The 21,454-nt window shown below is 34.5% G+C and overlaps 1 protein-coding gene across 4 annotated transcripts in view; it reads left to right on the top strand.

Annotated features, from left to right (window-relative positions):
- Positions 1 to 21,454, top strand: part of RALGAPA2 (Ral GTPase activating protein catalytic subunit alpha 2) — a 171,550-nt gene that overhangs the window by 49,690 nt on the left and 100,406 nt on the right. For 3 of the 4 annotated variants that reach the window (XM_039326149.1, XM_039326148.1, XM_039326151.1), the window contains 8 exons: positions 3,693 to 3,833; positions 6,649 to 6,816; positions 8,019 to 8,113; positions 9,282 to 9,354; positions 9,510 to 9,668; positions 11,815 to 12,008; positions 12,794 to 12,892; positions 14,433 to 14,588. In XM_039326149.1, coding sequence (XP_039182083.1) covers positions 3,693 to 3,833; positions 6,649 to 6,816; positions 8,019 to 8,113; positions 9,282 to 9,354; positions 9,510 to 9,668; positions 11,815 to 12,008; positions 12,794 to 12,892; positions 14,433 to 14,588 — 1,085 coding nt within the window. The remainder of the gene's footprint in view (positions 1 to 3,692; positions 3,834 to 6,648; positions 6,817 to 8,018; positions 8,114 to 9,281; positions 9,355 to 9,509; positions 9,669 to 11,814; positions 12,009 to 12,793; positions 12,893 to 14,432; positions 14,589 to 21,454) is intronic. The other variant, XM_039326150.1, reaches the window with a different exon arrangement.

Below are 21,454 nucleotides of genomic sequence, written 5' to 3' on the forward strand. Positions count from 1 at the left end.
TGTTCAAAAATGCTTGTAATTTTTCATCAACTTTGGAAGTTTGATTAGTAACATGACCTCTACTGTAAAAAATATTCCTCTGATTGCCTCTCAGTTTCTTTTACTGCCTTTCTGGGGTTCCTAGTAAGACATTTTCATCTCCATTTTTGGGAAGGGGGGGCTTTACTTTTCTTCATTCATCTTTGCTAATTAAATCATGGCTTGTTTTAATCATGGTTTCTTGAAAAATCCAGGGTTAGTCTCAACAGAGAACTCATGGTTTAGTTGGCCTCTTCCTAGTTGTATCTTTGTAGTCTGTTTGTCACACATGGATGAAACACTCCAAAAGCTTTTAAAATAGGAAAGGACTTTTGCCAGGAAGTTCATGCTTCATAAGGACTTATGTTGCCTACTCATAAAATCCAGATACTTCTCATAAATTCTTGCAAAGATTTTTATATTTGTAATGGATGTATGGTCTATAGCAGGGGTCCCCCAACCCCCTAGCCGCAGATCGGAACAAGTCCATTGCCTGCTAGGAATCAGACCACGCAAGCAGCAGGCGAGTGAGTGAAGCTTTTTAAAAGTTTTTAAAATTGTTGGTTGCCTTCGGATGAACTGCATCTATTGTTTCAACTATTCAAAATGCTGTACACTGTTCAGTTCTGTCTTATTTCCCTATTTTAGTTATAGACACTTATAGTTAGATGAGGTTGATTTTTATAAATCATCATGAAGTGTTTTGGTTTTTTTTTCAGTTTCAGAATAACAGCTTTATATTGAAAAGATGATACCCCTACTCTTTTAGTAGGCTTAATTTCCCTCTGTAGTTACTCCTGGCTCCATTCTGTAGGATTTTGGAGTAAGGTAAGACAAGAACTTAGCATCTCCCATATCGGTGTGCAGAAACTTTGTACCTTGGAAAAGGTACGCAGTTGAAAAATATTACTAAGCAGAGGAAATTAGTTCTATTATCAACCATCTGTGTACAAATCTTAGTTGTGAGACTTGTCTAGGAGCAAATTCTTTTCTTGTTCTCCACCATGATAAAGAACTTACCATTTATTGCTTAGCTTGGAAAACTATTGTATCAGATTCATGGTTCTTTACTATTGCCTCCTTTAGCTATGCTACAGGTAGTTAACTGCACATTTAGTGACAGTTCAAACTTGCAATAGCACTGAATGAATGGTGCTTGCAATCAGTTCTCAGAGTTTCAGCTGCTGCAAGACTCCACATTCACATGATCGCAATCCTGGCACCTGGCTTGCAATTATAATGTCACATTTTGCCCAGGACTGACCTTTTTTTGGGCTGGCTTCAAACAAGCAAAGGTAATGAGGAAACCAGCAAGAGGTTGCAAATGGCAACCATGTAATGTTTCACTTAACGATGGAAACCAGAAATGCTAGAATTGTTTATCACTAAGCGGGACATTCACATGGCACGTTGCTTTATGGCCACCGTGCTGTGTAACATACATTGTTTAAGCTTTTTCAGATGAGATTGATGCCTCTGCCACTGGATAACATTTGTAACTATCTGCCTCTTAGGGTCTGGCAACAAGAAGATTGATTGGATGGGACTGCATCTGTTAGTAGCAAGGACAATATTTAATTTGTGAGAAACTCCCTTTATTTATCTTTTCCCATTCACTCAGAATATTTTTGTCAGCATTTCTGCATTAGGGAAGGAACCCAGAGCAGAAAGAGTTCTGTGAGAGTTTATTTTCTTATAGTTAGTGAAAAAGTGGACCTTCCAAAACAAAAAGGAGCTAGTTAATTAATTCATTTCATACAATGGGAATGAGAGACAATGTTTTGAATATGCTTTCTACATATAGTGTTTGCTCTTGACTTACAGCACTTACTTAAATTCCTTGACTAGATAGATACAGTGGTATTCCATGCTGAATGCTGCTTACTGTCAAACCTGCTGAAAAAATATTTTAAAGTAGCAACAGCAATGGATGAATCATGAACAACCAACAGTAACTATGCGCTTAACCAACTACTGACTTGAATTTTGCACAGTGCATTTTTTTGTCCAACATGCAAAGCTTGTCAAGCAACATCACAACAGTTCTTGCATTCACCAGTCTAAAGGCTCAGCTGTGCAGCCTTCATTTCACATTACTACTGTATGTGCACAGGTAGTCCTCAATTTGCAAGCACAGTTGGGATTGGCACTTCCATCTCTAAGCGATGTGTTTTTTAAATGAGTTGCAACTGATCTTACAACCATTTTGTTGCGGTTGTTAAGTTAATCATGCTATCTTTAAATGAATCCAACTTTCTCCATTGGCTTTGCCAGCACTATCATAAATTTGAACAGTTGTTCAGAAAATGGTTGTACGTGCTTTTTTGGCTTTGGCAACATTTCTTTGAAAATGAAAGCACATGGGTACGTGTAGGAATAATATATTAGAATTATATAATTAGCATTATTTCTTCATAGCAATTGTTTTTAAGAAATGCAGCCTCTTTGTTATATCCAAAATGGTTGTCAGTCCATTAACATGGGTTTAATTGGCTCTCCCCTCAGCCTGTTTTCTTTCTGTCCTTCAGCTAGCTTCAATGGGTAGAATCAAGACTGAATTAGTGCTTGCTATTTTATTGGATAATGAATATCTTAGGACAATTCATTCCTTTAAAAAAACAAAGAATTTTGGAACACTGAAAAACTTGAACTAATAAGGATCAAAATTCCCAACATTGTTCTGTGTCCAGAATACTTAAAACTGCCATTTAAAATCTAATAATTCTGCACCATTTCCAGTGCAGTTTTTAGGCTCTGGCAAAGATAAATTAAAGATTGTTGTTATTTCGGTTTGTCAGCCAGGTGTTTAGATTGGATTTGGCATTTTTAACCATCTATCGCAAGGGTATCGAACTGCTGGCCCGTGGGCCGGTTGCATCATACAGATGCCGTGCCCACCCTAGCTCCGGCAATGCAAAAAAAGTTGTGATAGAGCGTGACAAGTAACATGACACACCAAGTTTGACACCCATGACCTATCGAGTCCTTCCCAAGAACCTGGCATAGGCAGATGTTGTTTTTGATGGATTTGTTTGTTGCAAAGTCAGCCAAATGTTTAGACTCAAATTGGCATTTTTATGCATCCTTCTCAAGAACCTGGGAGAGGCAGATTGTTTGATGGTGTTAAAGATATTATTGCATGATGTAAGCTGTTCCAAGTAAAACTGCCTTTTGTAATTGACTGATAGTGATTTTGTCAATGCTGATATCACCATGGTGTGATATCCTCACTTTTTTTTTGCCACAACTGTTCGGTTGCCATCTTCTCACAGATTCCTAGATGATGATGTGGCCATTTTCTCTACAGTAATCCAGTGTGTAAGCATAAGACGTGCTTTTTATGGAATCAGTAACACAGAGAAATAAGATTGATGAGCAACATTAATGCTGCAGGAGTTCCAAAAGCAAGATTGTCTTTCTGTCCTCTTGTTCTTTTTCTAATAAACTGGGTTTCTAAAAAAAAAAAAATCTTGAATATTGGATAACCTTACAGACAGATACACTTTACTGAATTTCTTCTGTATTGGTTTTTACCTTAATGAATTGTATATGCACAGCATTCATGTTTATGAAATTCTAAACCTGTTATTTTCTGTTTTATGTGGAAAAACATCATCCTGTTAAGTAAAATAAAATTACTCTTTTACTTCTATTAATTTATTTTTCCCTATAAGCGAAGCGAAGTCGGTCTATCAACAACTGTGCTCGTCTCTGTGAGGCTTTGCCAGCCGCTAAAAGTGCGCCTCTTCTCCTCCATACTGTGAGCTCTCTCTTGCCTGATATCTCTTACACTTCTTATTCTTGGGCTTTTGCAGGTATGGTATTATACAATTTAGCAAAATTGCGCTCTGCTTTATTTCACCCTATATCTTACATACAGCATCCTAAATATTACATAATATTGTATTTTGATTGAAAACATGGATGTTTTTCCAAGTATGTCAGAAAGTAAGCATTAATCATCTGAAATCTTGTTTAGATAAAGCAGCTTCAGATTCCCAAGTTGCTTTGAGACGGAAACCAAAATCTTTTCTAGATATATATGCCAATTTCCCTTGAACAATGCTCACTTTTCAGTGAATATATACACATATATGTTTTCTGAGGTTTTCGCGGGTGTTTGTATGTAGGTCTTTGGTTGTTCGGGTTTTCTCCCGCGTAAAATTGGAAGTGTCTTGGCGACGTTTCGTTGCTGCTCGAAGCACGAAGCTGAAAACACCAGCCTGAAGATGACGAATGGGACTTCGTCGAAACGTCGCCAAGACACTTCCAATTTTACATGGGAAAAAACCCAAACAACCAAAGACCTACATACACATATATGTATATACACTTATACACAGTACATTCTTTTATACTGTGAAAGACTAGTTGTTTACTTTTAAATATAACAGTTTCTTAGACTTCTACAGCATTCTCAAGTTGTCAATAATCATTGGGAAGTACAGTTTGAATGGGATAAATCCTATCACCACCTATTCTTGACATCCCCAGTTTCTGTCTATGTAGCTAAATCAGCAGCTGGTTTTTCCCAGCTCACAGGAGATCATATCATGGGCACACATCTATTCCAATTCCCTTGTATGTTTAGATTTCTTTTTCCAATTTAGCCAACTGTATTTGAGAAAATGAGGAAAGAGAATCAACCATGATTCTAGTTCCTAATCTTGATACAAATTTCTATAGAATTGGAGTAGGATGGATAGCCTGCTAAGAGAATGCTGGCAATGTCCACTGATGAACCCATGGTTGTCAACCGAAGGTCAGTCATCTTACCGAGATGAATTTATTTTAAGAGGAAGGGCAAATGGGAAATGCGCATACTTTATTTGTTCTGTTTTTTTTGGAGGCAAGTCTTCATTGTAAGGTTTCCAAGCTCTACCACAAACAGCAACCTAATGCTACCAGAGATCTATCAAAAGAATGTTGATATTGTAAGTCCTCTTTGTACCCTCAAGTTCCGCTTCCATTGTTAAATCATCCAGCCCATGCTGCCATCTCCACTGTCTGTCCTCTTTTCAGGGATGCTGCCTGCTACTCGACTCAAGAGTGCTTGTATTAGAATGACGTGGCAGAAGCACTGAGTTCATTGATGTGATTTTATTTTTCCATTCCTACCTTCCCCTTTAGAAATGCTGCTGTTCAACAGAAGAGCTGCCAAGGCCATTATTGCCTCTTCCACTCTTGTCATAGATGGAGAGGCTGTGAGACTGTCCTGCTCTTCCTGTGCACTGATAGTTACAAACCAACTAGAATGCAGCAGGTCTGCTAGGATTCTTGTCTTTCCCAGATTGGTACAGCTTTCACACACAGCTACAAGTGCCAGGTGTTCCCATTTAAATTGACAGGTATTGGAAGCATGACAACAGTAACAGGAATCATGTTTTTGAGCCTAATCACTACAAATCATTTTCCCAAGGAAAAATTTATTAAATAATTTACAACTCACATTTTGTTTCAAAAAATATGAAAAAAATGGACTTAAGCTGGTTTCACAAATCAGCTTGTTCATTTATCCACATAACATTTTGACATCTGCTGAATTCAAAATATATTTTTTGTTAAGAAATGTTCCTTCTTATCTTGAAGTCCAGAATTAATGCATTTCCCCAAAAACTCAGGTCTCTGGCTTTTAAAACTGCACATAGTAAGATACAATGCTACACTGAAATATTAGGTGTGAATATTTCAAGAGGAAAGCAGATGTACTCATACTTATTTCTGTGGAAATATAATTAAACAGAGATATTAAACCAATGCAAAAATAAATTTGTAACTAAATAGGCTAAGTAAAAATGAAAAATTGGAGGTCAATGTTATATTACAATTTTATATATCAGTTTAATGTATTTTTATGTACTTTCACTTGATGGGTAAAGTAAATCATAGATACCACAGCAAAGAACAGGTTACAATGTATTAGTGTAGAATTCAATTAGATAGTACTTTTAAGTGCGCTACTTTATAAAAGTGGCCAATAGGGTTATTTTGAATTATGGATAGCTCTGGGTAATATTGAGACATACTCTGTCTATATTGTCATGGTAGCATAACTTTTAGTTCATATCCCAGACAATCAAATATATGCCGGGAGCAGTTTGTCAGCCTTTATTTTTCCATTATGATATTCCAGCTATTCTTATAGTAAATAGCCAGACTGTACTTCCAATCACATACAGGAATATCAGATTCATAATTAAAAATGTTTCTATATCAATCAATGGACAAGTATTGTCTGCACACAAATTTAAAACATGATATATATATATTTTAAAAAAGGTAAATGAATCAAAAGCTGATATTTGAAATTTCTTTACAGTTACCATATTTCTTACATGAGGGAATTCATTTTGTTGGGGAAAAAAATCTTGCTGAGAAGAAACTGTTCTGATAAGTTCTTAATCCTTCTACATATCCCTTCATACTTCAGATCATAGCACATTCCCATCATAAGTCAATAGTACAAAGGGTTAAGCTGTATTTTATGTTTACGTTGTGTTAAGTGACAATGTTTTATATGTTAACTGATAATAAGGATGTAAATATTTTAATAAGTTAAAGACCTTTATTAAAATGGATATGGACATTTTAAAAATGTAATTGATGAAACCTTTGTATCAATCCCTATAGAAAGTGAACAACGTGAACTATCAGAAAATGGATCAGGAATTATTAATCAGCAACCGGTAAACTTATTGAGAGCAGAATATAACAGTCCTTTTTCAGATCAGGATCAATTAACTCGAAGCAGTAGTACCTCTGATATTAGAGAACAATGCAGTTCTGATATTTTCCAAGGTAATCTAGAAATACTTTGAGAAAGAATTGTTTTCATATGCAACCGCTATATGTAACAACATCTGAAACACTATTCATACCATGTGCTAAATTTATTTACTATGCCGTTTTCTGTCTTCTAGTATTTATAGCTCTGTCCAAGCATTTTAAAATACAACAACTCATTATTAATTTTTATAATAACAGTGGTTTAAAAGTTCATTTTTACATGTATACTTCAGTAAGTCTGATAGCAGTTTTTAATTATAGCCCATTTATGTAAAACATACACTAACATTGTAGCAAAAAAAAAAAAAAAAGCCCAGTCAGTTCAGTAGAATTTATTGAGATGAATCAGGTCATTCATATTTAAACAGCTTTTCTTGTTAGAGCAGAAATGTCTCAGTTTACAGGCAACAACCCCAGATATATAAAGAACAAAACAAATCAAATCTTTATTACAATTATAAACCAGCATATATATATATATATATATACATATAAATTATTAGGTTTTTATCTCACATTTTTTATCTCCTGTATAACTGAGGGTGGCAAACAACCCTATGAGATGGATTGGGCTGAAAGAGTGTGTCTGATCCAAAGTTACCCAGTTGGCTTTCCTGCCTCAGGGTGGATTAGAACTCATAGCCTTCTTGTTTCTAGGACAGCGCCTTCACCACTACACCAAACTGACTCTGTGAAAAGGATGCAAAAACAGAAGGAACATTTTAGTCAGCCATGTTATAAATGGCTTTTTATAAATCAGCATCCTTTGTATGTAACAGGTTTGCGGTCATTTGGAAACCGTTACACAAGATCTCAATATTTTAGGTAGTTTTAGATAATATTTTCGAACCACCAGAAGACAACAACTGTAGTGTTTCAAAGCCAGCTCTTTTCCTAAATACTTAATGTGATTTTGCAGTTTGCAATGTAACTAACCTCAGTTAGTTACCTGATTTCAACATATTAATTTTTGCCATTTATTAAAAAAAAACTTTAAAAAACAGTACACCGTATTTTATTTATGATCATTAATATATTCAATAATTATAAATAATATGTTTAATAATGCTTACATGAATTTAATAATTGTGTAAATGTAAATATGCATGTATATATATATTCATAACTTATAAAATTGTATATTTGAAATAATAAACATATTCAAATCAATTGGTTAATTTTGTAATCCATAACATTTCACTCATACTTCACAGTTAGAAAAACAGAGAGTTCACAAAATTTAACTGCAGGATCCAGATCTATTCAAAAAAGTAAGGAGACCATGAACAAGGAAAGTACACTACAAGAAGTAAGTACAAATAAATAGGATCACAATGTATATTAAAATAAAACATATGTCTAAACTTCATTTTATTAAAATAATGTATTCTTATGTTATGTTTTATGGTAACAATTGACAATGTAAAGAATGGAAACATGTTGTGAAAAAATGTAGAACTAAGAGAAATATAGACTTTTTTTTACATTTAAGAGTTTCCTATTGCCAAAGTATATGGAAATATTCAGTTACAGAACAATGATTAAGTTTAAACTTTAATTTATTAAATAGCCATAGCCCACAACATACATTAACATTACGAATATTTATAGAATTAAAACAGAACTTAAAACTGGCCCATACCTACCACTGTTTAACTTCCATTTATTTAGGTAAACTTTTCTGCAGTTAATGTAAGTAGGGTTACATCCTTATTTGTTTAAAATAAAATGAAAGAATTTTAAAAAATCATCTGAACTGAGAGATACCCCACATCTTTTTAATATGCGTCTCACAGGTTGATAGATATAATTAAAGATATAAAAGCTTATTGGGCAAATATTCAGTCTGAAAAGGGAAGAACAGGAATGTGAGGCTATCTGTCCTCAATCACTGCTGAAGGCATAGTTTGCAGTTTTAAAACTGAATGCTTGCCAGGTTAAGTAGAAGGCTGTGTGAACTAAATAATTATCTCTTTAATGGTCCAGTTTTAGACTGCCGCATCGTGGTCAGAGTCTCTCATCAGCAGATACATGGACTGGCCCCAGTCAGGAAGCACACTTTTCCTATTAAGAAATCAGTGCTGTGAAAAGTACACAAAAAGTTTTAAAATTCTGTCTCATTGCAATTACAATTAGATAATATTGGGTTTGACAAGAACAGAAGTTGACACTTTACAACAGCTAACAGTCTTATCAATTCTCTCTCTCTCTTTTTTTTTTTGCATCTACAGACATCACATGTCCTTTTTTTCTTTTTTTTCATCCCTGTTAATTATTTTAACAAGTTTTACTGTCCTTTTCATCTCCGACCATGGAACAAATAAATGAAATCAAATAATTAAGGAATGATGCCTAATATTGTGAAGCTTATACAGTAATAGTGTGTGAAATTGATCAGTGCTTTGAATTATTATTATTAATATGTAAAACACATTTTTATTAATATGTAAAACACATTTTTTCACAAAATCATGCAGGCAAGCAACACTCCATCTGAATTAATTCTCAAGATAGACAGACAGCTGTTACATGAGAAAGAGAAAGAAAAATGTAAGTTTTTCAGAAAAATCACTTTATCAAAATGATTGGTGAAATAGAATATACTGATGTCACAAGATTCATATAATAACATTTTCTGCTTTAATTACTTCAGTCATATTTTCAGACTGTATTATTCAGTCTATTTTATATAACTTTTGTTTTAGGTGAAAATATTAGCAGTGATACTTCTATTGGATACAACAGTGAAATGGGCATGAGCTTGGCTACCTGGCAAACATGTGAAGAAAATAATGATGTCTCCATGCACGCTGACATTTCTGTGGATCCAGATGCCCACCAGTGGTTGGCTGCCAACTTCTCAGGTAGGCAGTCTTAAAAGGGAAAGGTAAACTGAGTTGATATTAATCATAACGTTACATTCCTTCAGCTAAGGAAACTGAGTTATGAAATGGTTGAGCTTTCTACCATCTTGTTTGGAGATAAAACAAAGGACATGACATCTTCATTCATTCATTCATCCCATGCTCAGAGGCTTGTATCAGCTCTTCTGCTTTGCCTTCCCTAGTGATTAGCCCTTTCACCTCTTCCCAGACAGGGGAACATATATGATATTATCATATTTCTTAAGTGCCTAAATTGTATTAACTTTAATATATGTACTAGAAGAGTATATGTCTGTATATGCATGCTGGTATATGTGTAACTTTTATTTCTGCATGTACTTTTCACTGATACAATAATATCCTCCAAAGTGAGATATACCCGGAGTAACTTTATTGGTTTTTAGGTACAGGACCAAGATGTTTTATTCTCCTGGGAATTTTAATCAGCGTGTTAATTTTTAACATGCTGATATTCAAAAACATTTTATTCAAGCTGCTACATTTATGGTTTTATGGTCTTTATCATCTATCTTTTTCTTATTATTTTATATTGTATATTTTAATTGCTCTAGAACAGCGGTTCTCAGCCTATGGGTCGCGACCCCATTTGGGGTCGAACAACCATTTTACGGGGGTCGCCAAACAACGCGATCCGCCATTTCCCCCCCTCAGGGGGCGCCGCCGCGCATGGGGGCGGTGCCGTCGCGCATGTGTGCCGCGCATGGGGGCGCCGCCGCGCATGTGCGCCGCTTCCGTGTGGCGGGGGTCACCGTCACACAAAGGTTGAGAACCGCTGCTCTAGAAGTTTGTATGGTTTTACTCCAGTATAACTATATGGGAAAACCTGGTTTCTTTTTTAAAAAAATGTTTTATACCATTATAAGATATGTATATGATTTCAATAAAGTGGTATTTATGCATTATTGATGGTATAAAAGTCTATCTTTAAAGATAGAAAAAAAGAAAGGTTTATATCTTTGTATTTTGGTTTCTAATTTACCCCTGTAAAAGTTTATATTGGCTGTGTTTTATAATATATTCTATCTATGATTCTATTCTATCTATCAAACTGCTGGCCCGCGGGCTGCATGCATCACGCCAAAACTGTGCCTACCCCATTGCTGGCAATGGAGAAAAAGTCACGATATGTCACGCAACGTCACATGACATCGCGAGTTTGACATGCCTGATCTATGGGAACCATTCTTGCTTAAATTTGGTTAAACTCATCAGAAGTAACATATATATCGTTAATATATAAGCAAGTATGGTTCCCATAGATAGAATATATTATACAACAATAACATGTATATTGTTAATTTTTCCATTCTTGCATATTCTCTGAGTTTAAGTTCCCAATCAGATATTGTTGGAATTCTGTTTTTCTTCTAGTATTGGATAACATTTAATTTTGTTTTCATAAGCATTAATATCAGTAAATTATGATGTTTTCTGGGATTATACCTAGTAAGAAAAATGTGATTTCCAAACTTCATTAGAAAAGGAACTATGGCACCAGTCGTAAATTAAGTTTATGAATATTCTGTCATCTCCAACTACTGTCTTTGCAGTTTCCTCACAAGGAGCAACTGTCCGGAGCACTTGTGAGTGATCTCCTGTCTTCTCCTTATTCAAAGAGCCGGTCTACTCACTGGCTGTTCATTCTTTAGTGTAGTCATCAGTTAATGCTTTTTGTGGAGCCATCTTCTGTCCACCACTTCTTCCTCCAAAGTCCCCAAAAGGATATTGTGAATGTTTCTTTCACATAAATAAAGTACCGTAAATGCCGGCGTACAAGGCGACCCGGCGTATAAGACGACCCCCGTCTTTATAGCCGGGCCACATTCCTAGAACATCATCTTATACGCCGGAAACTACCAGTATTTCCGGCGTATAAGACGACTCGGCGTATAAGACGACCCCCATCTTTGGCGCCGATTTCAGCGCTCACGGAAGTCGCCTTATACGCCGGCATTTACGGTATGTTCATTTTATCATGCAGTATTTTTGTTTCTTCTGTCTCTCTGTTTCAAAAAATAAAGTTTTTTAAATAAATAAAATTTGATATCTTTTTCTCTTTTTTTACATATGTTAAAAATGCTAATGCAAACTATTCTTTCTCTAGACAGCAGTGAATTCCTTGCCGATGATTGTAGCATAATTGCTGGTGGCAGTCTTACTGGATGGCAACCTGACTCTGCAATGGTATTATGGAGAAGAACGTTAGGAATTCTTGGAGATGTGAACAATATCCGGTCTCCTAAAATACATGCCAGAGTTGTTGAATATCTCTTTGAGTTATGGCACAAATTAGCAAAGGTAAGGTTGAATGTTATGATGAATTTACTGTGATGTAAGCAGCTAAAATAAACATTGTATAATATATTCAAATCAAATGAAATTTTCAATATTTAAAAATATCCTTACTAACCCAATTTATTAAGACTTCAGCAGTTGATTAGTCTGCTGGAATTGTGCACCCAAAATCCACAAAAGTACCCCCATTTTTTGCCCTACACATGCTAAAAAACAGATGCTAACTTGATAGATATGGTCCCTAAGCCAAACATTTCGGACCCCAGCGAATGTGATGATGCAATTAGCAAACAAAATGTTGCTGAAGAATTATGGTCTCCAGTGGGAGACATTTGCTGAACAAATAAACTGGACTAAATAAGGAATAAATGAACTAAAATCCAGCAATATCTAGAAAGTGATGGATTCTCAATCATTCCACTAATGTGCTTAGGACAGTTTTAATGTATTTTTCTTTGTGGCAAACTAATGAATTTTTCCATAGAAAATGGAGAAGATTGCAAACAACTGCTCCAGTTTCATAACCCTGTTCATCACAGAATAATGATGAAAAAAGGCAATAGGAGAAATACATATCTAGTATTTCATTGATTTCCTATAAAATGAAGAAAAGAAAGAACATGTATAGACCATCTCATATCTTGGTCTCATCAGCTAAATTTATTCAAATCAACTAGAAAATAACTTTGAGATTCAATATTTTGCATGTAAATATTTAAGAACAATGCAACTAATATTATAAGGCTGATGAAATTTAAAACACATTGTTTCCTGTTTATTTGTTTTAGATAAGAGACAACCTGGCAATAAGTCTGGATAACCAGACTACTCCTTCCCCTCCTGTTTTAATTCCACCACTTGGAATATTTGCATCATGGTTGTTCAAGGTAAGTTGTTCATTTAAATGCAAACAGTTTATGGATGGATTTGGAACAGAGGAAAAGTTTTTTATTGCCAAACAAGATGCCCTACTTGGAATTTTCCCTCAGGGTATTTTTAGTGTCTTGTGTTCCAGGTGAATAAAGTCAGAAACATTTTGAATATTTCACAAGAAGTGTGCATGACACAGAAAATGTGTTTCTGTTTTAAATCGTATCCTAATAAGATACCACTCTTGACATATTGAAGATCCATGTTCCAAATAGAAAACTGAAATTTTTTTGAATCTTCCAGTCACATAATATAATGAGAACTTGAAAGAACTGTTGGGTTGTTGATTCACTCTAGTTGGGGTGATATTGTATGCTGACTGCTACCTACCATGCAATCTAAAAAAAAAAGTGAAGGGGATATTTTGTTAAAATAGTGAAAATAATTAAAAATTATCTTAATGGAAGCAGCAGTTGTAATATATCTTTTTTTTTAAAAAAAGTGGTCTACTTACCACAAATCCAGAAACCAATCTATTTGTATTAGGTATCATTTGAAAAAATAAAAACTTCAATTATTTCATTAGTTATGCTAGTTCCAATGAAAATATATCACTAAGTACTCTGTACTCAAAACAAAAGTTAACAAAGCTAACATAGTAAGTATAGGTAGTCCTCGAGTTATGACCACAGTTGAGCCCAAAATTTCTGTTGCTAAGCAAGACATTTGTTAACTGAATTTTGCCCCATTTTATGATCTTTCTTGCCACAATTGTTAAGTGGATCACTGCAGTTGTTAAGTTAGTAACTTGGTTGTTAAGTGAATCTGGCTTCCCCATTGACTTTGTCAGAAGGTCACAAAAGGGGATCACAGGACCCCGGGACACTGTGACCGTCATAAATATGAACCAGTTGCCAAGCATCTGAATCTGATCACGTGACCATGGGGATGCTGGAAAGGTCGTAAGTGTGAAACACGGCCATAAGTCACTTTTTTCAGTGCTGTTGTAACTTCAAACAGTCATTAAGTGAACTGTTGTAAGTCGAGGTCTACATGAAAGTTGAGGACTACCTTACTGCATACATGTAACTTTGTTCTTACTATGTGTAGCCTAAGGTTAGTTATCCAGAATAACCTATATGGAAACAGTGTAGCATGTTCTGTGGGGTATGACCTCAGAGGCAATGGGTCCTTCTTATCCAGGCAAGTCAATGACTGAGGCTTAGCCATTGCCCTGTATGAATGGTAATGGGCCACAGCTGGGTAGGAATTGTGGAGACTTGAACAGATTTGCTGAAACCTGCTTGTTGAGAAGGAATATATAAAACCTGTATTCATATTTTGCATTACTGGAGGCTTGCACTAGATTTAAAAACTTGTCCATTTGTGGATTAACAATTGAAGATTTTTTTTCTCACGAGTGTTTAACAAAATGTTTCTGACTATCATCAAATATAGAATCAAAACCACCCTGGTGAGGATATTTACATATTTTAATATATAATGGTCTGGTTATTTCAGAGTTCACAAATGATTTAACAAAATATTTTTTTTTAGGCTACAACTTTACCAGATGAATATAAAGAAGGAAAGATCCATGCCTACAAACTGATATGTGCTATGATGATAAGACGACAAGATTTTATGCCAAATCCTGACTACCTGGTGCATTTTTATCTTATCATGCACATTGGCTTAACTAGTAAAGACCAGGTATTAATGAGATAGTTCTGATTTTAAAACTGAATTGCACTTATTAATACAATTTGCATAATTTGGACCATGAGAATTTTTGTAAATGAAAGGAAATTCTGGAGTGGATTGAAATGAGGTTAAGGGGAAGAAAGAAGGGAGAAAAAATGAATACCTTTTCTTCCAATATAGGATACAGCTTTTAATAGAAGGGATTTCAACCTCAAACCATTTTTATTTCATTTCTTACTGAAAACTGGTTGTTCTAGATATTCCTATTATAAAGGGTTTTTAGCTACTTTTCTAGCAACAGCAGTGCTTCTACAATCCTACTTTGCCTGGATAAGCCAAAGTGGGTATCCACAGGCAATGAAGAAACACAAAGCTTATAGTTTTATGAGATGGTTAAACCCATAGGTCTAGCCATTTGTCAGAACTATCTAACAATCACAGAAGTTTCGGGTTTACCTATTAATGTATTACCGTATATGCCGGCGTATAAGACAACTTCCGGAAGCGCTAAACTCGGTGCCAAAGACGGGGGTCGTCTTATACGTCGGAAATACTGGTAGTTTCCGGCGTATAAGACGACGTTCTAGGAAGGCGACTTGGCGATAAAGACGGCATATACGGTATATATTATTTGTTTGATTTTATTCATGAGACAATTGCCAAACTCATTTATTTTTTTTAGATTACAATTTTAGCATAGACGAATATAAAGAAAGAAAGATTTAGGGGGCTTGTAGTATTGCAAACTTTAAGAAAGCCTATCTTAGACTGTAGAGGTGTTTAAAGCATCTGATTGAATTTTTCTGGATGACTTTCAGGTTTTAAGGCCTAAATATGTGAACTAGATACTTGACACTGCTCAACAAAGACCTGTCCAGTTATTCTTTACCCCTTACCCCTTATTCATAAATTCTGCTTTATTCAGATATACAGTAAGATATCTGAATATATCAGGTATATTATACAGCCAAATATCTCTGTGCATTAGAACCAATTGTAATTTGTGGTGTTGGTAACTTTTCCCGGGTTTTTTCCTGGGAGCACCACAATGGGCCCTAATGCGTTTTTTGTTATGCTTCCATAACAAAACTTCCATTCAGAGTGGTTAATTTCAAGGCTTTGCACTTTCAGTTAACCAGTTAATCAATCCATTAAAAAAAAATTACAGTCTTCCAGGCATGCAAAAGAGGGCAAAGGCTATATGAAAAGATCAGGAAAAGGGATCAACACATAGGAAACAAGCAGTATCAATTGGAGCCATCCAGCAAAATGCATCATTTTAGACTGCCTTCCCTAATGTACATCAGCACACCCTATATTGCTTGCATACATCTTAAAGCAGGATTTTAGGGAAAACGGCATTTCCAGGCTGTAGCACCTTTAGCTCCCCTGTAGACGAACATTGAATTACAGCTAGAGGCAAGTGGACATGTGCTTGGGAAATAACTAGTAGGCTGTCCTTGCATCAGAGCAAGATGCGGATTTGGGCTAGGTAAAGTATTGTAGCTTTCTTGGAAATGAGGGGGGAGGGGAAGTAAAAAAACTGGAATTGAAACCAATTATTGCTAATTTATGTAATCCTCCTCAGTGTATTATATGTAATGTAATCTTTAGTAAGCATAGAATGCTCAGCTGGGGCTGGGAGTTATAAATTTGGTCTTACAAAGAATGATCTTAGAGCTTCATTATAAAAGGCCTCACAAAAGCATTCCTAAAAAAAAGGGATCCTGAAGATCTGAAGAAGTATAAGTAGGATGGATTTGATTTAAATCAAATTGATTTAATTCATAATTTAATTCAGTAGTCAGGGAGAGCCAATCTAATGTTTAAATCATTTCACTTACCAAGAATATTTTACAATAATCATTTCTAGTAAAAGTGCTTTTTTGATACAGTATGAATACAGTTTTTTTTCTGGGAGGTATGTGTTAATTTTAGAATCTTCTTAATTTAATACATTTTTGTCAGATTTGTAAAAAATTATTTTATGACAAATGAAATTAGAATATTAGTAGCAAATTAGCAGCTGTGTAGTTGTGAAGATATTAGGAGATGAACCAGCTCCAGTTGAATTATTTGTGGGTATTTGAGGGATACATTTGCCATGTTATAATAGCATAACCACTACCTGCTTTTAAATTGGCTTGTTCTGACTAATTTTCTTCAGCAAACAATAAAAATAGATTATTACTTAAAATGTGCACTTTGGATTTAAAGTACATTTTGTTAAAAAATAAAGAATAGGCAGTTTCAACCAAGTCAGCACAAGGCATTGAAAACTTTGGTAAATGGTGAATAAAGTGTTCATCTGTGCCTCCTTTTTTTCAAAGTCTGGCAAAAGAAAGACAAATTGTCTTGCTTTTTCAGTTCCCAAATTGCTTTGCAGTTTTCAGTGAATTATTCCAGAGGAAGAGAACACACTTTGCAAATCAACAAAACTAATTGCTGCTATTACAATTTGGATTACCCCTTCAATGACTTCTGAATCCAAATGTTTAAATTTATTACTTAGACTTCCTTTGTTGACAATGGATTGGATCAATCTTAACCCCATCTATGGATTGGATCAATCTTAACCCCATTTGGTCTAATAGTTAAGGCACCAGACTAGAAACCAAGAGATTGTAAATTCTAGCCCCACCTTAGGCATGAAAAATCGGCTAGATGATTTTGGGCAAGTCACTCTCTTTCAACCCAACCCAGTCAATCCCCTAGGGCAGGGGTTCTCAACCTTGGCAACTTTAAGACTTGTGGACTTCAACTCCCAGAATTCCTCAACCAGGTCCACAAATCTTAAAGTTGCCAAGGTTGAGAACCCCTGCCCTAGGGGAAACTGGTATCAGTTGTTTTAATAAGAAAGCTATCTGTTATATAAGAACATACATGGAACTGTAAATATTGCTCTATTCATCAAGACTCAGAGCTACAAATTTTCCTCTATGGATTATTCATACATCTCTCACTTTCTTCTTCACACACTATATCCAACACTTCATTTATATTTATATTATGCTGCCTTCCCTCCAGGTGTTCAAGGTTGCATACACTGCACTTTTTCCAAATTTTCTACCACACTTCTATGTGACAGATTCGGCTGAGGCAAAGTAATTGTTCCAAATCTTTCAGGGACTTCACTGAACATGGCTTTTCTCTGTTCTAGCCCAACAAGTTATCATGTATACTGTCTCTGAAGTTTTCCTTGCAATAACAGTCCTATTGGGTAGACCAAATCCTGGGTAAGGAATTGTACATTGTTCATAAAATATACCTTCCAATCATGCAGAAAGGGACTTGACACATAAACAAACCAAACTTTAAAAAAAAACATATCTCTATTTCTATACAGTCTAATTGGTTTCTATTACAGAGTTGTCTAGTTCTGTGTGATAAGTCTTTCTTGGAATTTTTTTTTATCTGCATGCTTGGTATATATGGTACAGTTGGGTTTTTTTACTTATACGATATGGATTACTCTGAAATGGTAGCCACTAATGATGCTAAATATAGTGTAGATTGACATCGTGCATTTTGAAGATCTTCCTAAATAGAAGCAATCAGCTCAGTTAGCATATTGACTTTTTGTTTAGTATGACTGAATGCATGCAATGATAAAAATTACTACTAAAAGGAATATTTGTATTTTATTATAAAATTATTATTAAACATAAGATATACATTATTGATTAGTCAATTAGAATTGACCATATCAAGCATCAGCATCAGCCACAATAAAACACAATAAAATAAGATAAGATAGTGAACTGAAGTGAGATAAAATAGCTATAGTGAGATAAAATAAAATAAAATATAGTAGGTGAGATAAAGTGTAGATAAAAAGTATGATAAAATAGTATAAGGTAAAATAGAAAAAGAAGAGAACTTTATTAAGTTGATTGACTGTGTCAGGTATTAAATATAATAACTGTACTTTTGTTCAAAGATAAAACTTCTAAGTTCAGCTATTAACATGGCTTCCGTTTCCAAATAAATTTATGTAGCTTATAAGCATGCAAAATACATAATGCAATCAAACACATGCTAGCAAAGTGTTTTATTGTATCTTAAACCACGCATAACCAGAATAAAAAGTTAAATCAGTATTTCTAAACTTTCTGATAAGCAACATAAAATTAATTCTCTTTTATTCCTCTTGGTGGCAGACTTAGCTTCAGATTTTTCAGTAAGCGAAACATGCAATTCTGAGACAGAATTGCTTTTGTGATCCTTCATGTATTAGTTTCCATTCTGAATACACTGTGTTTTATCTAAATCTGAACAAAGCTAATGAGACTTTTAGGACTATATTTGTAAATGTTCTGGAAAGTTACAATATGTTTACCCATAACATATAGTTCTTTTAAGGGTTCGATAAAAGCAGGGGAATATAAGTTGCAAACATTTCACAATAATTAAAGGGTCTTTTCAACATATGCTCTGATGACATTTTGAATCAGCGCACATGAATTACATCTGATTCAAAATTTAAAAAATGCTTTAGATAATTCCTATGTATTATATTTGTGAGAGGTCACATGTTGAACCTAATCAATTTAGGAAGTATTGCTTTTTATGCTAAATCAACTTTATTTCCCCTTACCAAGAACATCATGTAGAAAAGGGCAGATGATGATTCATACTAAAATGCAAGCATTCATTTTCCAGCCCTTTCTTGGGTAGGATTAATAATCAGAATCAGCAGATTGGAGATATGACAGCTATATATAAGCATAAACAGTAAAGCATTGTTGGTAATAAGGCTTTTGTTGGAAATATTTAGATTCCTAAAGCACTACAGGCCTGAAATCAAAACATTCACTATACTCCACGCAAAGCAAATTTCTGCATGCTTAAATGCTGTTTGCTTTGCAGAGGAGAAATGTATCTTCTCACTGAGTAAATATATGTCGGAGTAAAGTATTTGCAGAGGACCTGCAGTGGCAACCCTCCTTCAGGTATAAATGCAGATCTGTTTCTCAAATTCCTGCGTTTTACATAGGGTTGCCACCATGAAAATATTTTCCTAGTGATGTTGCAGATCCACAGAACTCTTTCAGAAATAGTAAAAAAAAAAAAAATGCGCCTTTGGTGGATTTAGGTGATTAGAAAAAGTACTGTCTTCCAGAGAATGCTAGAATGATTTATAAAGGGGCGGGGGTTGATAGTAATCCAGATTGCCATGAAAAGTACTGGAGACAGTTCAGTGGAACAGGTCATATTGATTCAACTGCATCCTCCAGGCAGGGACACATCTAATTGACAACAGATGGATACTATGCTTGACAGTAAAGCATTGAGACTTGGTGATAGTAAATGGTCTCCTATATGAAACAGGAAGAATGTTATGTACTGTATATATTTAAGAGTAGCAAAAGGCTTGTTTCAAAGGCCAATGCTATAATAGTAAAAAATTCCTCTCCTGCCCTGTAAAATCTAGATGAAAACATGTTGCTTGATTTCTTATAAAGACATTTCAGATTTTAGTGTTATCAGAAATTGAGGTGATCATCTAAGATGGGTTAAATCTGATACTATGTCATTTTTTTCCATTGGGAATCACATCTGTCAGTTTAACTAAACAGCAATATAAAAATAGATTTTTATAAGAAATATAACCTAATATATAAAAAGAAAAAAAGATCTCTTTAAATGTGTTTTAAATGTTTGAAGTGAACCCACATAGACATTGTTCTCAATATCTTCATCCATGTTAATATCCTAATATAGTTAGATTATATATTTTAAATTGTTCTTATCTACAAATCTAGATGTTTTCCTAGAAATAGTAATCCCCAGGTATTTATTAACCTCTGGACAAAACCCAAATTTTTCTTAAACCCTTCAGTACTTTTTTTGCCAATTGATATAATATTTGACTTAATTAAGATTGTTTCACTTCTTAAAAAATAGGGTTCAGTTATTGGTAATCATTCAAATAAGCTTGAAAATATCTGCTTATTACAATATTCTCTATTCAAATTTAGGTACACAAAAAATTCCTTTGATTTCATAAAATTATCTTTTTTAGACCAATTCCAGATTTAAAAGTAGAGGAGACATCCTTGACAATTTCCACATTTCATTTTAATTGCTTGTGAAATCTCATTGATAATCTAATTGATTATCAGGCAGAGGCATTAAGAAGAGTAAATTATAATCCCAGAAATAAATCCTCTACATAATCTAAATTTCCACAACACTCGAAAACTATATTATAAGATTTTTTTACATCCAAGGAAATGGACTTGAAGATTCACTTATATTAATATACAGAGCTATTATAAAAACCAGATTTTTTATTATCTAAAGCGTGACATACTTTTGTGAAAGCAGATTATGCAAAATGAATTATTGTAATATATTCCATAAACTTCTCATCAGCATAGCTGTTAAAATTTTAGCATTACTATTTAACAGATGTAAGACCATACATTCATCTCTTCAGCAGTGTTCTCAGGGCCATTATACCTTTTATCATAAGCCCTTTGCATTTCCTTCAATTTGACCTTCCTGTTTTTTTTCCATGATATGTTATATTCTACCATCCTCAACAAAGGAAGGCCTTGAATTGAATTTTTCATTCAGAATCAGTCTACCATTTAGGGACAGCTTGGATGGATTTTGGAGTGTAAGACAGCCCTACCAAGTTTGATTTTCTTTCCTGCCGTGATACAAAAAGTGTCAGCTACTCCTAAGTACATTTAGGAGATATACTTTCCCTCCTTTGGCAGTAAAATGTATATCTAATTGAATTCTTTCAGGCATTTTATTCTAGCCATTTTATTGTCCCTAATGGAAAGAGAGGATTATATGGGAACTTAAAGAAATGTTAATTTATATCTTGTCACAACTGTATTTTATGCAGTGGTATTTTCATC

This window comes from Crotalus tigris, unplaced genomic scaffold (assembly GCF_016545835.1).
Source record: "Crotalus tigris isolate CLP2741 ecotype Arizona unplaced genomic scaffold, ASM1654583v1 scf7180000024339.11422700, whole genome shotgun sequence".
Taxonomy (NCBI): Eukaryota; Metazoa; Chordata; class Lepidosauria; order Squamata; family Viperidae; genus Crotalus; species Crotalus tigris.